Consider the following 17,447-nt stretch of genomic DNA (forward strand, 5'->3'; position numbering starts at 1 on the left):
AAAACCAAAAAACTCAACTTTTAGGGAAAAAAAATAATGAATAATTATTGAAAAACAATAATATTAAAAATAATAATAATAAAAATGATATTTAATAGTCGTCCAGCAGCGAGCAGTGTGGCCAGATGACGGGAACACTACCGCCACATGGTGATCCCGCACTGGGTCCCTGCTAACACGATATTATCCGTTCCTACCTTCCGTTTTCATTACGTGAAAAAAGCGAAAACATTAGAATAAAAACCGTTATAATTTCCTAAATATTAAATTAGTTCATTAGATTAACTTATTGTTGAAGTGTAAGAGAATTTAATAAAGTGTTTTTAAAGATATTTAATTATGCTGCTCGTTTACTTGTGTAGCTATGTGTAATACATCGATTAATAAATTTTTTTATAACTTTGAAAATGTTTTAATTACTTTTTTTTTCAATCCGATATTACATCATATGGCTTTTTACTATTCTGGAATACATTATGATTACAACGCTGTGTCCATTAAAAGTTTTGGTTTTTCTGGTATTTAAATATTATTTTGTGTTCGCATCGTTATCTAACAATATATTCATATTTCATATTCTACTGTTTAGATTAAGAAAAATACATATTATAGGTAGGTACTGCAAATTTCTCATCTCTGTTTTAATATCCTACATTTAAATCAAAATGGCAATGGAATTGTTGGACATGAACGAAGATTGGAAACTAGCTAATAAACTAAGAATAGAAGATTCTGAGCAATTTTACACTTTGGTTCGAATGCATTTGTCATTTATACTAGAGTCTAACCTTAAAGAGTGAGTTAAACATTCAATATTTCAATTTTATATCAGCACTTATGTTTTTTAATGTTCAGAGGGGATTGTTCAGTTGAAGAAAAATCAAAAATTAAGCCTATTAAATGGTCTTTTATGAAAAAAGACAAATGTTCTGTAAAAGGTGTTATGGATGGAGCACCAATTACTCAAGAAGGAATTTGTCAAGTCTATCAACTAATTGATTTCTTGTCTCAAGAAGAAAGTATGTACCTATATTTTGTATTTTAGCTTTGTGCATTTGATTACTAAAATATTAGCTACATAATAATGTATTCTTAAATAAATATTTTTAGATGTCATGCAAGAAGGTATATTTCGTAGAAATGGTTCAATCACCCGACAACAAGAACTAAAATCACTTTTAAACCAAGGACAAACATTAGACTTATACAATGGACAGTTCACTGTACATGATTGTGCAACCGTTTTGAAATCGTTTTTAGCTGAACAACCTGAACCAATAATGACAGAAGCATTTTACCCAGCATATTGTCAAATATCAGGTACCTTTAAATCAACAACCTATCAACATCAAACATTTATCATGATTTATTTATTAATTTTAGAATTCTGTCAAAAAATGGAGATAAACAATAATAGTCAACGTTTATTAAGAGCTCTACAACTTTTGTTGTTGTTATTGCCATTTGATAATTTAGTTTTATTAAAAGATATCATAAAATTACTTCACTTTACTGCTAAACATTCAGACAAGAACAGAATGCCACCGGACAATTTAGCAACATTATTTACTGGTCACTTAATTGTTCCTAGAAAGGTATATAGAATGCCACTTAATCTTATAATTTTATATACATCTACATACATTGTTATCAAAAATATATAAGTAAATTGAATTAAAATTAATTTAATGTATTTATAAAATACATAGTTACCAGCAGAAGAACTTTATCAGATAACTCAAAATCTATCACATATTGTCATTTATATGATTAAATTAGGATTTGATTTATTCAAAATCCCACCAAATTTGTCAGTAGACATTAGAGCTTATTGGTCCAAAAAAACTTTACAACCCGTTAAGGTATGACTTTGTTTTATTTATTTAATATTTTGTGTATAAATAATTATAATTAATTACACAATGCATCAATAGGAGGAAGGTACAGTTGCTACAACAGTATTTTCATTCACTGACCGTACAACTACCACTAAAGAAAATGAAGAAAATCCAACAGTTAAAGCATTGGCTGAATTATATGCTCATGTACATAATCTACCAGAATCTGCAGAAAAGCGTAGAATGTTTATTAAACGTGTTAGCAATCACAATTCAGTGATTACACCAAATAGAAGTCTTACAAATTCTATCAAAGTATGTAATTTTAATGTTATACTTTGAATATTTAAAAAAAAATTTACGTTTTATATTTTAGAAACACATTTTTAAAAAAGGATCAAAGTTTAAACAAGGATCAATGAAGTCTGCAGAACGACAGCAACTAAAAGTAATAAGTCACATATTATTAATGAATAGTAAAAATTATTATATAACACGTATCCACATAACATAATAAGTAGTTACTAACAAAATATATTTTTATGCAATTTACTTTTTGACCAAAGAAAATAAAGATAATTTGGTGTTAATAAAAATTATTTATAAATTAAATTATAATAAGTTTTGATTTATTAGAACATATTAAAATATAATTTTTAAAAAAGAAGGCAATTCAAGAACAAAAAGTCTTCAATGTTTTTACTTTAAATCTGAATTATTTTATAAGCTACTAAAATAAATTATTTTAAATTAAAAACAATAACATAACAACTTAAGTACAGAAATATTAATACAAACAACTATAAGAATATATATCTAACATGTATAACAGTAACAACACTGTTGACTATTATTATTTGTATAATTTGATTAACCGTGCCATACTGAAGTGCATAACTAAATAATGGTAGCATACATAAGTTTACATAGAATTTATTTTAGAAACTATTGAGTTATTCCAAAAAATAATTCATTCAATATAGTTAACTATACAAGTATTAAAAAGTAAAAGTTAATTTATATTTTGTAAAAAATGTATACACTTCTTAAAATAAGAACTGGGGTATTGAATTCGTAATTTTATTTTTTTAAGTTCTAACTTCTGAATTACAATTGGATATATTTTTATCAATTATATTGAAATAATAATTAACAGAATATATTTACTAACAGTTTGCGGAGATATATGTCATTCTTCTACAGAGTCCTGTATTGAATGACCGAGTTTTTTGTCTTAACTCTTCAAAGGGTTAAAAATAATTTATTAAATTACACATTTACAAAGTGCCTCCACTAGTAGGCCCCTTCACTCTTTGTTCCTTGAGTGAACTATTATATCAATTAAGCTGAATGTTCGATTACTTAGTAACAGATTGCCTATTAAAATAATTAAGTTTAGAAAAAAAATCTTTCAATTATTATTAAATTGAATTTTATCAACATTTATCCAAAATCTTTACAGCTTAGAGATAAAAAAAATATTTGGAAAATTAATAAAAAAAATAAAATTAATCCATTTTAAAATTGCCTAAATCAAAAAGTGTTGGTACTGTGTACTTATAAAAAAAAATCCAATATAAAATTATTGATGTTAGTTGTTAATGGTGCTTTTGTGTTTTGCTATTCCTATTCCTTAAAATTGCATGATAATACTAATCTTTGCATGTTGTGTCCATTGGTATGTGCTCAGCTTGCAGAAGAAAAATCCAAATCATCCGCAGCTACTTCTTCAGATAAAGAAAATAAGGATGATTCATTTAAAATTAAGAAAAAAGGCACAAAAAAATTACCAATTAAAGAAATGAAGTACTCTAAGATTGAAGACCATTGTTCACCTAAACTAGATCTTGACACACCAGTGGATTGTTTTTCTACACCCAATGTTGTTAAACGTATTAAACGTTGTACTAGTACACCATCTGCTGTTACCCCGCATCAGCAACATCCTAATGATGATATGTCTCCAATTACGCAGTCAGCACAGAAAATGACCAAATCTATGCAGGTAGTGAAGATGTGTTTTTTTATATGCACAAATACCAATGTATGCTTTTTAAAATTAACCTCTTATTCCAAGTTGTATTTATTCATATTGTTTGAATCAATTTAAACATATTACACCAAACTTTTTTTCAGGAAACCATGATGACTCCGAGGAGTCGTAAACCTGTAGTAGCGTTGTCAAACTCAAACATACACAAAATGAAACCTTGTAACAGTGATTCAAGTATTTCAAATTTGCAAAGCCGGCAAAGTCTAAACTCTGTGTCATCTAATCCCTATTATTTAATGACTTCCGGAGATTCACTGTCCAGTTCATTTCGAGATTATTTATTCAGTCAAAGTGTACTGACTGCTAGTCCAGTAGATCTCAGTTTTGGTGATACCAGTGCATCATCCACACAGTCATTACTTTCAGATTTGGAGGATGACCAATTACAATTCTCTAAATGTACCTCGTCCACGGAAAGTTTACCGAAAAGAAAACGATTAACAAGTGAAAATTTTAATGAAACATTACTGTGAGATAACTTTATACATATCATGTTAAATTGTTTTATTTATATATAATTAGAAAATGTATATTTTCTTCATTTTTGTGTCTTCCATGTATATAATTAAAAAAAGATTCTTTCAAACCTAAAACAAAATGTATTATTGAACTATATTCCAAAAGTATGTATTCTGTATGAATTTGTTTGATTATTGAGTATGCTGCATTTAATTTATCAAAATATTGTAGTTAAAATTTATTTAAAATTTGAGTATCTAAAGCATAAAATACTATATATTTTAATATTACATTATTACCCAAAACCAGTTTTCAACAAAATTGATTTTAAATGTTGAGCTCACCTATAGCTATGATTTTACAATAATGCAATTTTTTTGTCTACCATCAACTTTTGTGGTAGTGAAAATGCTCCGATGTGGCAGTAGCTGGTGCTTTAGAGAGTAAATTCCAAATTGTATTAGAAACGCGTTGGATAAACCCAAAAAAAAGGTATAAGCCAAAAATCCAAATTCACGTAAATAAGTGGTGGCAAATAGTAATAGTTATGTTTTTGCCTTTTCGCTTAAAACTTATTTTTAAAATTATCATAACTATATAGTATTTCAAACTTGTCAGAATACGACTGACATGATTAGGTCATGAAAGGTACGACCCGTAAACATTACTTTAACCATATGGCTCTATCAATTAATTTTTCTAGAAAAATCCCAGAAGTGGTGCATATTATGTTATCAGAATTTTCGTGGTTATTATCGAATCCAATGTCCGAATCGGAATACTCGAAATACATTTTTCGTTACAAGACTCAATTTGAAATTGACAAAAATTATAAATAATTGTTTATGAATCACAGTATGCCGGCACGTACACAAAAAAAAATTTGGGGGGGGGGGGGTCATAAGCAAATTATCACCGACCAGTTATTGTAGTTATCGATGATTGATATAAATAAATTACACAACTATTAATTTTAAGGAGGGGTTTGAACCCCCACCCCCTCCCCCTGTATACGTGCCTGACAGTACGATAATATCACAATGGACAATGTTGGAATAGACATTAAAGATAGAAATATCCTATATGCAATAAACAAAAAACAAGAAGCTGAAATTAAAATTAATTCCACAATAAAGACAGCTAATCTACAGAAAGGAGTAATACAAGGATGCCCACCTGTCACCCTCTTTATTTAATGTCTACGTTGAACAAGAGATATAAAGCAAAAGCTAGAAGAATAGGAATAGTAATAGGAGGTATCCTAGTATCAATGATACGATTTGCAGATGATATAGGCGATATAGCTTTACTCGCTGCATCTGAATACGATCTACAATAAACAGCACTTATTGAAATGGATGACGTATTTTCAAATTTCAAATTAAATATAAATACGGAAAAAACAAAAATAATGGTATGTAGTAAACAAAATTAACCAAACAGTAATATATCCCTAAAAAGAAACAATAGAACAAGTAAATCAATTTAAATATTTGGGAAGCATAATAAGTAATGATCGAATATCAAAAAAGGAAATAAGAAGTAGAATAGGGCAAGCCAAAAATGTAGATCTAAGAACAAGAAAACGATTAATTAAAACATATGCATGCAGTACAGCATTGTATGGCAGTGAAACATGGACGTTGAACAAAAATGAATATACCACTCTAGAAACTTTAGAAATGTGGTGTTGGCGTAAAATGGAGAAAATAAAATGCACGGAAACGAAGACAAACGAAGAAGTACTAAATTTAGTCACAGAGAAAAGAACATTGCTAAATAATTGAAAATCAAGACGTTGGATTATGATAGGTCATACGATAAGACACAACGAAGAACTCCATAGCATCATATTGGAAGGTCTGATGGAAGGGAAACGCGGAAGAGGTAGGCCAAGAAAGTGTTATATAAGTCAAGTAATCAGAGATGCAAGAGTTGATTCGTACAAATAACTCAACGAAGAAGCACAATAAAATCATGGAGAGAACATTTATTGTAGATCAATCTACGGATTGAATATTAAAAAAAAAAGTTGGTATCGTAATTTTTTCTCACAGAAAGATTCACAATTTGTAAAATAACAAATTAGACAGCAATAGGCCAATATGAGTAATAAATATTACTAAGACGTCTATTATAGTATAACAGAAACTGAATAATACCAAAGTAACAAGCCCGGATGTTCATTACTTTTGTATCTTTTTTGGAACATGATGGACTATGATTTCCATGCTTAAAATGTGTTTCAATAACATATCAAGGGCGAATCCAAAATTTTTAAGGAGGGGGGCGGGGTTTAATTAAAAATTATTTTTTATTTTTCATGGTTTTGACGAATTTTGTCAAAATTTGAACTTCAGTCGCTCTTAAAAATGTATTGTGAATTTACGCTCAACTTATTTTTATAATTTCTAGCTACAACAAATTATGGGGAAACGCCCAAATACCGTTAATGCCTCGGTATTTACATTTTACAGTGCTAACACAAAACACCAAAGGTTTTTCAACATGTAAATGCGAGCTACTTGCTTCCTTAAGAGCCATTGTGGTGTCTTATGCTCGAGAGAGATAACACTGGGATGAAAATTGAGTCCATTCCTCCTCCAATTTAAAATTTCGTTAAATATTAATACATTTGCTGGCTACGGACAGCTGGACCAGCCTGGACCTTCCCTCACTTGGCTATGTCCCTGATGGATATCGCCGAACAAAAGATGTAAAAAAAATTAAACAATATCTTTTTATAATATAAAAATATATTATATTGTTATCATTTGAAGTTTTATACTTGTATTTTTTTTTTTTACATTTATTTGGAAAATATGCAATCTGTAAGGTTAGTTTACAATAGGCATATATGCGGTGTTTATGTGTTTTTACGTGAGTTTACATGAGTTGTAAGGAACTACCCAACAGTTGTACTTATGGCGTGAGGGATACTTGTATTTAAATTTTAAATATGCTATTTTAATATATGTTCATGAATATACTAAAATAAAACATTTGACCATATGCAGACTCATGCATTTGACAATAGTTAGACACAATATGTACAATATATAGATATGAAGAAACTTTTTCTGCCGAGCCATAAGGTTTAAATTATTGAAATTGTCACATCTCATAATCTAAATATAAAATTAATAATATGCATAATGATACTCCACAGACACCCAAACACGACTGATTAAAATGTTAAGTGGGCGTTCATTATATACTTTTACAGCTTTCGGCTTTAGTTAGTATAGGTACTTAGTTTTATGTTGAACACGATGGGTGTTTTTAAAGTGGCCTTATTTTATACATGCGTGGTATTTTTTCTAGGTAAATTTCATTCATTTTGAAAATTTTGTTTTTTATAAAAATAGTATTTATAACGATTTATGAATCAATTATGTATTTTTAGGGAGCAGTCAAAACAGTGAAGGATGCAATAATGATTTAACTGGTTCATCTGCTGCTGTAAGACTCTCAAATGATTTGTTTTGCTCTTACGATAGAAACGTAAGACCTGTAATGAACCAATCGTCTCAGACGTCTGTCGAGACCAAATTTTACATTTTCAATGTTCATATGGTAAATACAATTTTTAATTTTAATTTATTAAGCCTATACCCTACAATGTTCTACTCCTATACATTATACAATTAATTGTAATATTACCTATTTACCTGGCAAAACCTTAGTCAGGTACCTCGTACCTATATATACCTACTATAAATACAGAACAAATTCAAGGAGAAGAGTTAATAGGTAAAAAAAAAATACATTTAATTATACATCGTTAATGATTAATGATTATGGTGATAATTATTTATGGTTTCGAATTATGATTTGATCACAATGCTGTATGACAACGATATTTTTAAATATCATAAAAGTCTATGTGGATAATGTCTATACAAGAAATATTTCTGTTCAAAACATTTCAGAGGGAGAGGAGAACCCCTAGCTGTCCCATATATGTGTACCTGTATTAAGCTAGTTATCCGTATTTTTCAGTATATATCTTTATTGGGGATGGTAACAATATTCTAATATCCTTATTATTCTAATATGGATATCCAAATCCGGTTTTGTTAGATTTTAATTTTATTTTAAAAAAAAATTTTTAATTCAAAGTTAAAACAAAATTAATATATTTTTATTTATGTCTACACCCTGTTAAAGTTGAGAAACGTAGTCAGGCAACGCTCGTTTGTCATCACTCATCACCTTTCAGTCAATTATCTGTAGACTTGCCGTGTAGTATTGCCACGCCCCTGAGCACAAGTCGGCCGTCGACTACGTTTCTTAACTTGAACAGAAGGCAATAGCTGTACATTTTTATAATAAGTAATTTAAACATGTACACTGGTTGAGTATATAAATTCCTAGATATTCCCGTTACTAAATTCTTAACATAGTTTATTAGCCACCGAAAATTTTCATATTAATCATTATTAATTATTATTAAAATTATTATTATTTTAGAACGAAAAATGGGACATTTTACAAATGAGTATTCAATTAATCATGGTAAGTATAATAACTTAAATTTTAAATTATAAGTACTATTAAATGACGCAACTAGGTACAACTTCTTCAATATTCTCAATTCCAAAATGTATAAATTTAGAATTTTTCTAAAAATCTAAAGTTAATGGTTTAATAATACGTAACACTGTAACAGGCAACAGCTATAGGTAACAATAGTTCCTAAGGGCTAAACAATATTAAATTAATTATTATATTATGCGGATTATTATAGAAGCTATGTCCTATAGTCCATACTAAACTAAATGTTACATGTTATATTGTATATAATATATATATCACGTAAAATTCTAAAATTATTGTTGTGGATTAAAATCAAATGTTTAATAACTGAAAATAGGCACTCAATTGAATTTTGATTTTATTATAATTTTTTAAAACAAATCATTTAATCAACAATTCATAAATTATTAATTTAATTATATATCCATTAGAAATATGTTTGGAATTTGTATTGCCACAAGATACTTCTTAAGTGGTATAAAAAATCCAAGTAGGTATTTGAAAATATGATCGTTATTAGTATATACCATTGATTTTATAATATATTATAAAATCAATGTATATACTTAAAAATTAAAAAAATTCAGAAATTTAATAAAATTTGTATTATTTAAGGATAAAAGGAGATATCCCTAAATACTGGATGTATTCACGGGTAAATATATAGCGAGCCTGCTTTTAAATTATTACTCCAAGTGACTAAGTCTCAGTTTCTCCAAATAGTTTAATAAATCACTTGAAAAAACAATCATTAAAATTGTGGTTTGGATTTGGTTTTTTTTTATTTTCAATCACTTTGAAAAGAAATATAGTGACTTCATTATTTCAAACCGAAAACTTAATCTTGAATAAATTATTTTGATTACTGTTTTTATAACATTTTTTCATTAATTTAAAATCATATTTATCATTTGTTTTATTGATCTAATAAGCATATTTAAAAAAATCTATACAATTTATTATAAGTTCAGTGGTGATTTTGAAGGGCAGTTATCCGATAATTACAAAGAGGTGGGTGGGGGACAGGTGTATGAATACTGTATTAAGTGAAAAATTGTAGTACCTACAAAACTAACTTCATCTGAATACGGTATTTAATAAGAATAATAACTTCAATAATAAGTATAATTATACTATAACTACACCCAAGTAGTCATTAGTCAAAGTGGTTCAAAAAATAAATTGCTCGATAAAATAAGTAACTTCTCCACACCACTGATTGATTATGTACTTATGTATATCAAATTTTAGCACCTCTGCACTTTACACTTACCGTGTGACTTTAGGCATACTGTTTTATACTAAGTTTATTAATTGGTACTTATTTTCCTACTATGACAATATTACTTTGTAACCAAAAAAAAATAAAAATACAATTTTTGCCTAGTTGCGTCAGTCATTGTTTAAAAGTAACATAATACACTAAACATTTTCACATAGGAATGGAAAGATGAATTTTTAGTTTGGGATTCTTCAAAATATGACAATATTGAAAAGGTGTATGAAGAATCATCCCATATTTGGTTACCTGATATTATGTCATATGATATGTAAGTCGATATGACAATACTATATGCAATATGCTTGTATAATATATTATAGTTGGGTAGATGAGTTTTAATCTGATTGCGTAAGGTCCCTACAAGGCTACAAATGTACAATTTACTTTTTTGGAAACATAGTACCTATGGATAGCTAGGATTAAAATTATAGCTGTCTGTGTGGGTAAAAGGAATAAAGTAAGTTTGCTATTTTGTTTTAAAAACATACAAAACAGATTTTAAAAAATACTCTTGATGGAAAAAGTCAGTGGTTCCAGTGCATTGTTCCATCGTATAGTTTAATACAATACTTTTGATCTGATTTTATTTAAATAATAGTCTAGATTTTTGTATTATATTGGCATATGTGGGCATGTGGCCAAATTACTAATTTTGTAGTTGTTTATATCACTTGTTTGCTTACTAAACACCTGAGAATTAATGTGACTCTGCCGCGACATACTACCCTAAACTCTTAAAATCTGTTTTTTATATTAATTGTTGATATATATGGGTAGTAGGAACTTAATTTTTTATTGAACAAGATAACCAAAATACAAAATATCAATAACAAAATAACCATTATTGCTCAACAGAATCCAATCAATGAAGTAAAACTTAATTGTTATCACCTTTATGTCTATTTTATTTTTATAAGAAACAGTTTACAAATATTATATTTAATATTATTTGCCTATAGGTATCTATAATTATAAATGAATAGGTGTTTACGAGTATATTAATAATTAATATTACTTATTAGTCCACGTCACAAATCAAAATCTGATAACAATTTATTCGAATGCGTATTTTGATCGTTTTAATAATCATTTTATTATTTTTTTTAAACATTTATTATCTATATATTTTTACTTTGGTAACTTCTCATATTATAAAGTTTTCTAGAATTATTAGATTTATGGAACTACAATTTTAAATACAAGTATACATTTACAACATCAACACTATTATAAATCAACAGTATAATTATTATCATTTATTTATTACCTAAATGTAGAAAATAGTTAAATAAAATTGGAACTGAAAAAAACCGAAAAATTCCCTTCCAACAAATATCAGTTCCTGGTTATATTCCTATGAAAATCAAAAAAGGGTTTCAGTGAACTTCCCGTTTCAATATTTTCAAAAGGTTCCTGTTAAAATAACAGTATTTTTAATTTCAGTTCAAACTTTCCAAGCCTTGAATTTTTAATATGTATTAAATTGGCTGGAGAGCAATTTTTTTATCGGTACCATTTTACTCTTGTCTCTTGAGATTGAACACATTTGTCATTGTTTCAACTAGAAACTCATTGTAATATTGACCAGATACTACATGTTTTGGTGAGGGAGTACTATGGAATTGGTTGTTTTACATTAATACATTATATATTTATGTGAAAGCTCTCTGCAGCTCTGCTGTCTATTGTACCATAGATTTATTTTATAATAGTAGTACATCATATAATATGTGATCCATTTAACGTGCCGTTCATTATTTCAAAAAATATAAGCGTTTTTGAAAATATTTTTTACGTAACTTAATAAGCGGTCTTAAAAAAAATGTCTATACTTTATTTTTTGAATGTCAAATATTTTTGTATTCTGAAATGATGTGTGAATATTACGTTAAATTGACCATTCCGTATATATAATATAATTATTAATATTATAGTAATATAGTAGTTGATCGTTTATACGGTTCGCTTCAGGGTAAAACGTTTGGAAATTATAAAGAACTTAATAAATTTATTCAATAAACATAATAATATAAGACTTATAATCTTTACATTTTTGGATTCGGAACTATACACTACTACACTGTATATAGTGACATAGTGTGTATTATAGCGATTATTATTAAGTTATATAATCTTTACAATATGTATAATAAAATAATATTTTTTAATTCATACTCTAATAATTTATGAAAATATATTTTAGGGGATTCAATGGTGATGATAATAGAGATTTTTCTTACTTTTTACCCTCAAGTATGGTGAAAATATCTAATAAAGGACTGGTTAAATATAATCACCGTATAACTCTAAATGCTCAATGTTCAACCAATATAGCTAAATGGCCGTTTGATTCCCATAACTGCACTTTTCTCATAGGATCTCCTGTATATACCAACACATACGTAAACTATACATTTTCAGATGGATATTATGTGAGTATATATTTTTACATTATTTTTAAATACAAAGTGTAAATAGTATGTATGGTGGTTATTCTATAAAAAAAGGATATCGTAGTTTTGATTAATAAAATATAGTAATAATATAATTTACATAGAAGAAATAATAATACCTAACTCATTTAATTTTTATCTTTTTATATAAACATAAAATCATACGATTATCAGAGTTAAAAAAACCAAATCTTTATGTTTTATGGTTGTTAATACCTAATTTCTCATTGAAATATTATATATATGAACAGAGCCGCGTTACTATACACGATTTTAATTCATTTTTTTTTATTACTTACTTTTACAGGATATGGATTATTATAAACCTGATAGAGAATGGGAAGTTAAAACTATACATCAAGAGTGTATGAATATAAGATATTCAAATTCAAATTCAAATTCTTCTTTTCATTGCATCCTACAATACGAAATAAATGTTGCCCGATTCTCATCCATGTACTATTCGTCCATTATAATTCCGGCAATTGGTATGATAAATAATTAGATGTTTTGTATACGTTATAATATAAAGTTATATATTTTGAATTGCCTCCTTATTAATACTTGACATTTTAGTGATATCATTGATGAGAACGTTTACGTTTTTAATGGGACGTGAATCCACCCATCGATTAATTTTATTATGCTTAATTTTCATTTCCGAATTTCTGTACATACAATTCTTGGACACGAAATTACCAAATAATGGCAAACAAACTGTACTCATAGGTAAGCTATAAATATCTACACTTATGAATATTTTAGGTAAATCGATACTTATCTTAATCATATTATTATATACCTATAAAAGTAAAGTGTATTATAAAAGATACGTCAAAACCATGTGTTACATTTCAGTTCTATTGTACCGCAACTCACTAATTTTAACAGCAGTAGCAATTATTATAACTGTTATTAGTAATGAAATGTATAAACATAGTACTGAAGATTTTCCTCGTAATGGTCCTGAATGGCTCAAGTCTGTATCGACATTTCTTTTAAATAAAAGACCAATTTCTATGCTAACTAATTTTAACACCCAGGTAAAATACATAATTTAATCAAACTTTAAATTTTATAATAGTTCCATATTAATAGTGTTTAAATTTTAGGGAGCAGAACTTTTAATTGAAAAAAACGTGGAAGAGGAGACTCCCAATACTCAGAGAGACGAAAATGCTTTATTTTGGAAAACACTGGCCATCTTATTAGATCGTTTATCGTTTATAATAACTTTGGTAATTTCATTGATAAATTTATGGTTTTTGATACCCTAATTAGATTTACTTGTGAATTAAAAAAAAAACAATGATAACTTTAATTTAATTTATATTTTAATTTGTAAAAGTATAGGTATAATGGATATAATGCTCTATATATACCAATATATCATAAAATATATTAAATTATTAACTGCAATAATTTTAATGGATCTATTATTTTTTAATTGTGAATTATTATAATGGGTACTAAATGTATAGTATATATACTAATATCTATATGGTTAATAGCTATAAAATATAAAATTGAATAATACGTAGGTTCTTAAAAAGTTCTTGTAAAATAATTTAACTTTAATTTTAAATTAGTTATATTAAAATCTACAAATCTTTTGTGTGCCTATTGTAAAGAACATTGTGTTAACGAGTAACTGCGACTTATACTTTATATACTGTATCATGTTTGAGTATCACATAGTCCGCCAGTGTTATATTTAGGTGGTGATTGGAAAAGGGGGAGAGTAGATCTCTGATTTGTGTATCTTTTTAGATATTAACAATTATTTTATAATATTTTTCAGTATTTTTTCCATTACGGTAAAATATATAGTAAGGAAAAATTTAATTAACTATGATGGGTAATAAACAAAAATGTTATTGCGCATATTTTGAGATCCCGCAGTCGAAACTCCGTACATTTTTAATATAATATCATTAAAAAGAAGATTCATATCTGCAGATTAATTAATTAATTTTAGACCTTTATATTTTATTTTAGTATTTGGATTTGGTAATTACACACCTATTTTTAGGTCACGTGGTGTATCTTTATTTTACTACTTTTACAAGGATTATCTACAATTTATTTGTCCAAACATTTCTTAAGTAGTTTTTTAAATGGTTGTATGTTTCTATAACTATCCCAATAAGTTACGCATATGTACCAACGATTTATAAACACTGCTTATACCTTCATAATTTATTAAAATAATACTCAACAAATATCAAGGTATCAGTAATAATTTTTATATACAGGTATACAGGGTGATTTTTTAAGCACGTTCCCCGCATCACCCCATGAGAAAAAAAGTTCAGGGATATTCTCCTCGGAGAGTGAAGTTATAGTGAAGTGAATAGACTTGGTGTCATTCATTTTGTCTACCCAATACATGTACCTTGTTTTAAGAAGGTGGAGGTGTCTTGCATATACTGGTACAGAGCGAAGCTAAGTTATGGTCTGTGCTGGTGGTTAATGCTATATTAGCTTTGTAATCAGCAAATTACCAACGGTAGGATATTTGAATATTTGATTCGTGTTTGGATGATCATAGATGAATAGATTAAAAACAATGGGGCGTAGACTGCACCATCAGGAACTCTGTAATTTATGCTTGATGTGGGATTTATAAATAGCGAAGCTCACACGCACTGAGAAAAACGATTGGTAGGTAAGATTTTAATTTTAAAATTTTATTGTACTGACTATTTAGAAGGCATTTTAGCTTAATTATTAAAGTATAGGTATACCCATGGCTTAAATATACAAGGTTATTGCAATAGTACCCCCACTATATCATTTTATCACGTTAAGGAATTAAAATGGCAGCGTAAGGGGACGACGTATACTGGCTATATTATGATATTATATGCTATGATATGGACCGTACCCTTACGCTGCCATTTTATTTTTATTTGATAACAATTTGGCTATGTGCAATAACCTTGTATATTTAAGTCATGGGTATACCTGCATGAAAACCATATCAATGACTTGGGAGATACCAAAGAAAGCACCATTAAAGTATATTTTTTATATCAAACCGAATGAGATTCTTCAACGACTTTAAGGTATCATAATTCGTAGGTTTACAGGTTCATTGTTCCAACTTCAATTGTTTGTTATCAATAGGTTTCACTATATATGAAAAAAATATGAAAAGGAAGAGGCACAAAGGGAAATGCATTTTAAGAAGTGAAAAAACAATTAACATATTAAAAAAACTTGAATTAACAATGAATTTATTAAATACCTAATGCCTCAATGGCCATTAAAACAAATTGGAAGAGGTTTGGGAATCCACATAGGTAAATCAAGAAACAAGAACATTGGCTTACCTAATACACGAACAGACAGAAATCAGTAATTAAATTTATTTAGTTAAAATTATTGAATTATGGCAAAAAAATAAATGTAATATTTTATCATTATAACTATTTTATTATTATTTTAACTATTTATATTACATAATTGCTACCACTTACCAACAACTTTCAATGAGTTTCATAATGAGTTAGTATTTATTGGCTGTTCTCTGTGTATGATCAGAAAATTACTGTTTAAATCATAATGAAATGTTTGAATTCTTTAGAGCGAATACAAGCTAATATAAGACTAGTTTCATAAGAACTATTACAGTGACTTTAATTTTTTAAGGGGGGATACATTTTTTTATTAGATTTTTCAGTTGAAGGAATGGAAAATTGAAAACGATTTATACAATGTGTATACTATATACATTTATAATAGCCAATAGGTAGGTAGTAGGTACCTATTTTCGTAAAATTTTATTAGCTATCAAATTTTTTAATATTTTTACAAAAATTATGTAGCTGAAAAATGGAAAAACGAATATAGGAGAAACCAGGATACAGTGAGAAATGGGGCACACTGAGGCACGATTCATACTTCCCGCTAAATTGAATAATATTATAATTTGCTTAGTTATTTAACCATACTGAATGATGGTCACAAAGTACATGACACATATGTCTTTTGGATGAAATATTTTGTGGAATTACTTATTTTTGGTAAAATTTGTTATGGAGCATAGATTTGTTTAATAAAACTACAAAAGTTAAAAATGTGCTTCATAGCACAAAATATACTTTTTAAACCAAAACACTTTAGGTGTAAATATAATATATTTATTCCACAAAAGCTATATACTTCCAACAGATTTTCAACGTTTTAAACAACGTTGTTTAAAATCCCTGATTTTCAATTATATTATTTATTCCAATGTCCATAAAAACATCTTCCAGTAATATCATTACTTGTTCCAAAAAATATTTCTTCCGGTACCTATTACCATTGATTATAAATACTACTAGTATATTTTATAATCAATGCTATTACCTAACCACTTTGTCCACAAAACATTTGCTCCAATGGTGATTTGTTCCAAACTTTTTTTAAAACAATGTTGTATGGAAATGAAACTATAGATAATATTTACCTTTATTGTTAGATCATTTATATTATATTAACCCTAAAAAAGGCATTGGTATTAATCAGCATTGGAAATTGGAATAAATATAAAATAATATAGTTCGTATTTCGGAAGCGAGAATGGGCATAAAAAATTGGAAGTGTTGCAATTGCTTAGTCGATTAGTGGCATAAATAGCTAGTGGAACAAATTTTTCTCAAAAAAATAATTAATATTTTACCTACCAAGGTGAATTGATAAACCTTGATATCTACATTTTGGATATTAATTCAATGTTTACAACATAACCATTATTTATATAATATTCATAATAATAATTATTTTGATTTAGGACTATTGCGTTCTGCGTAGGTTTATCCTATCCCCTAGGAATA

At 27.6% G+C, this 17,447-nt stretch overlaps 2 protein-coding genes across 4 annotated transcripts; both read left to right on the forward strand.

Moving 5' to 3' along the window:
* Positions 1-6: 6 nt before the first annotated feature.
* Positions 7-4,432, forward strand: LOC111030178 (rho GTPase-activating protein 19). Of its 3 annotated transcripts, none has more exons than XM_022309569.1 (10): positions 9-518; positions 613-796; positions 856-1,019; positions 1,111-1,320; positions 1,384-1,595; positions 1,710-1,862; positions 1,935-2,153; positions 2,215-2,286; positions 3,529-3,843; positions 3,975-4,364. In XM_022309569.1, the coding sequence occupies exons 2-10, from the start codon at positions 666-668 to the stop codon at positions 4,362-4,364; spliced, it is 1,866 nt and encodes a 621-aa protein (XP_022165261.1). In that variant the 5' UTR covers positions 9-518; positions 613-665. The 3 variants fall into 3 exon arrangements, with proteins under 3 accessions (XP_022165262.1, XP_022165261.1, XP_022165260.1); XM_022309568.1 differs by having other exon boundaries at positions 10-518; positions 590-796; positions 3,975-4,432; XM_022309570.1 differs by lacking the exon at positions 3,529-3,843 and having other exon boundaries at positions 7-518; positions 590-796; positions 3,975-4,432.
* A 3,119-nt stretch (positions 4,433-7,551) lies between these two features.
* Positions 7,552-13,987, forward strand: LOC111030176 (neuronal acetylcholine receptor subunit beta-2-like). Its single transcript, XM_022309559.1, has 9 exons — positions 7,552-7,674; positions 7,757-7,926; positions 8,824-8,868; positions 10,330-10,439; positions 12,375-12,603; positions 12,932-13,112; positions 13,201-13,353; positions 13,483-13,667; positions 13,737-13,987. Exons 1-9 carry the CDS (start codon positions 7,611-7,613, stop codon positions 13,899-13,901), a joined length of 1,302 nt encoding a protein of 433 aa, XP_022165251.1. The 5' UTR covers positions 7,552-7,610; the 3' UTR covers positions 13,902-13,987.
* The last annotated feature ends 3,460 nt before the right edge of the window (positions 13,988-17,447 follow it).

This window comes from Myzus persicae, unplaced genomic scaffold (assembly GCF_001856785.1).
Source record: "Myzus persicae strain clone G006 unplaced genomic scaffold, MPER_G0061.0, whole genome shotgun sequence".
NCBI lineage: Eukaryota > Metazoa > Arthropoda > Insecta > Hemiptera > Aphididae > Myzus > Myzus persicae.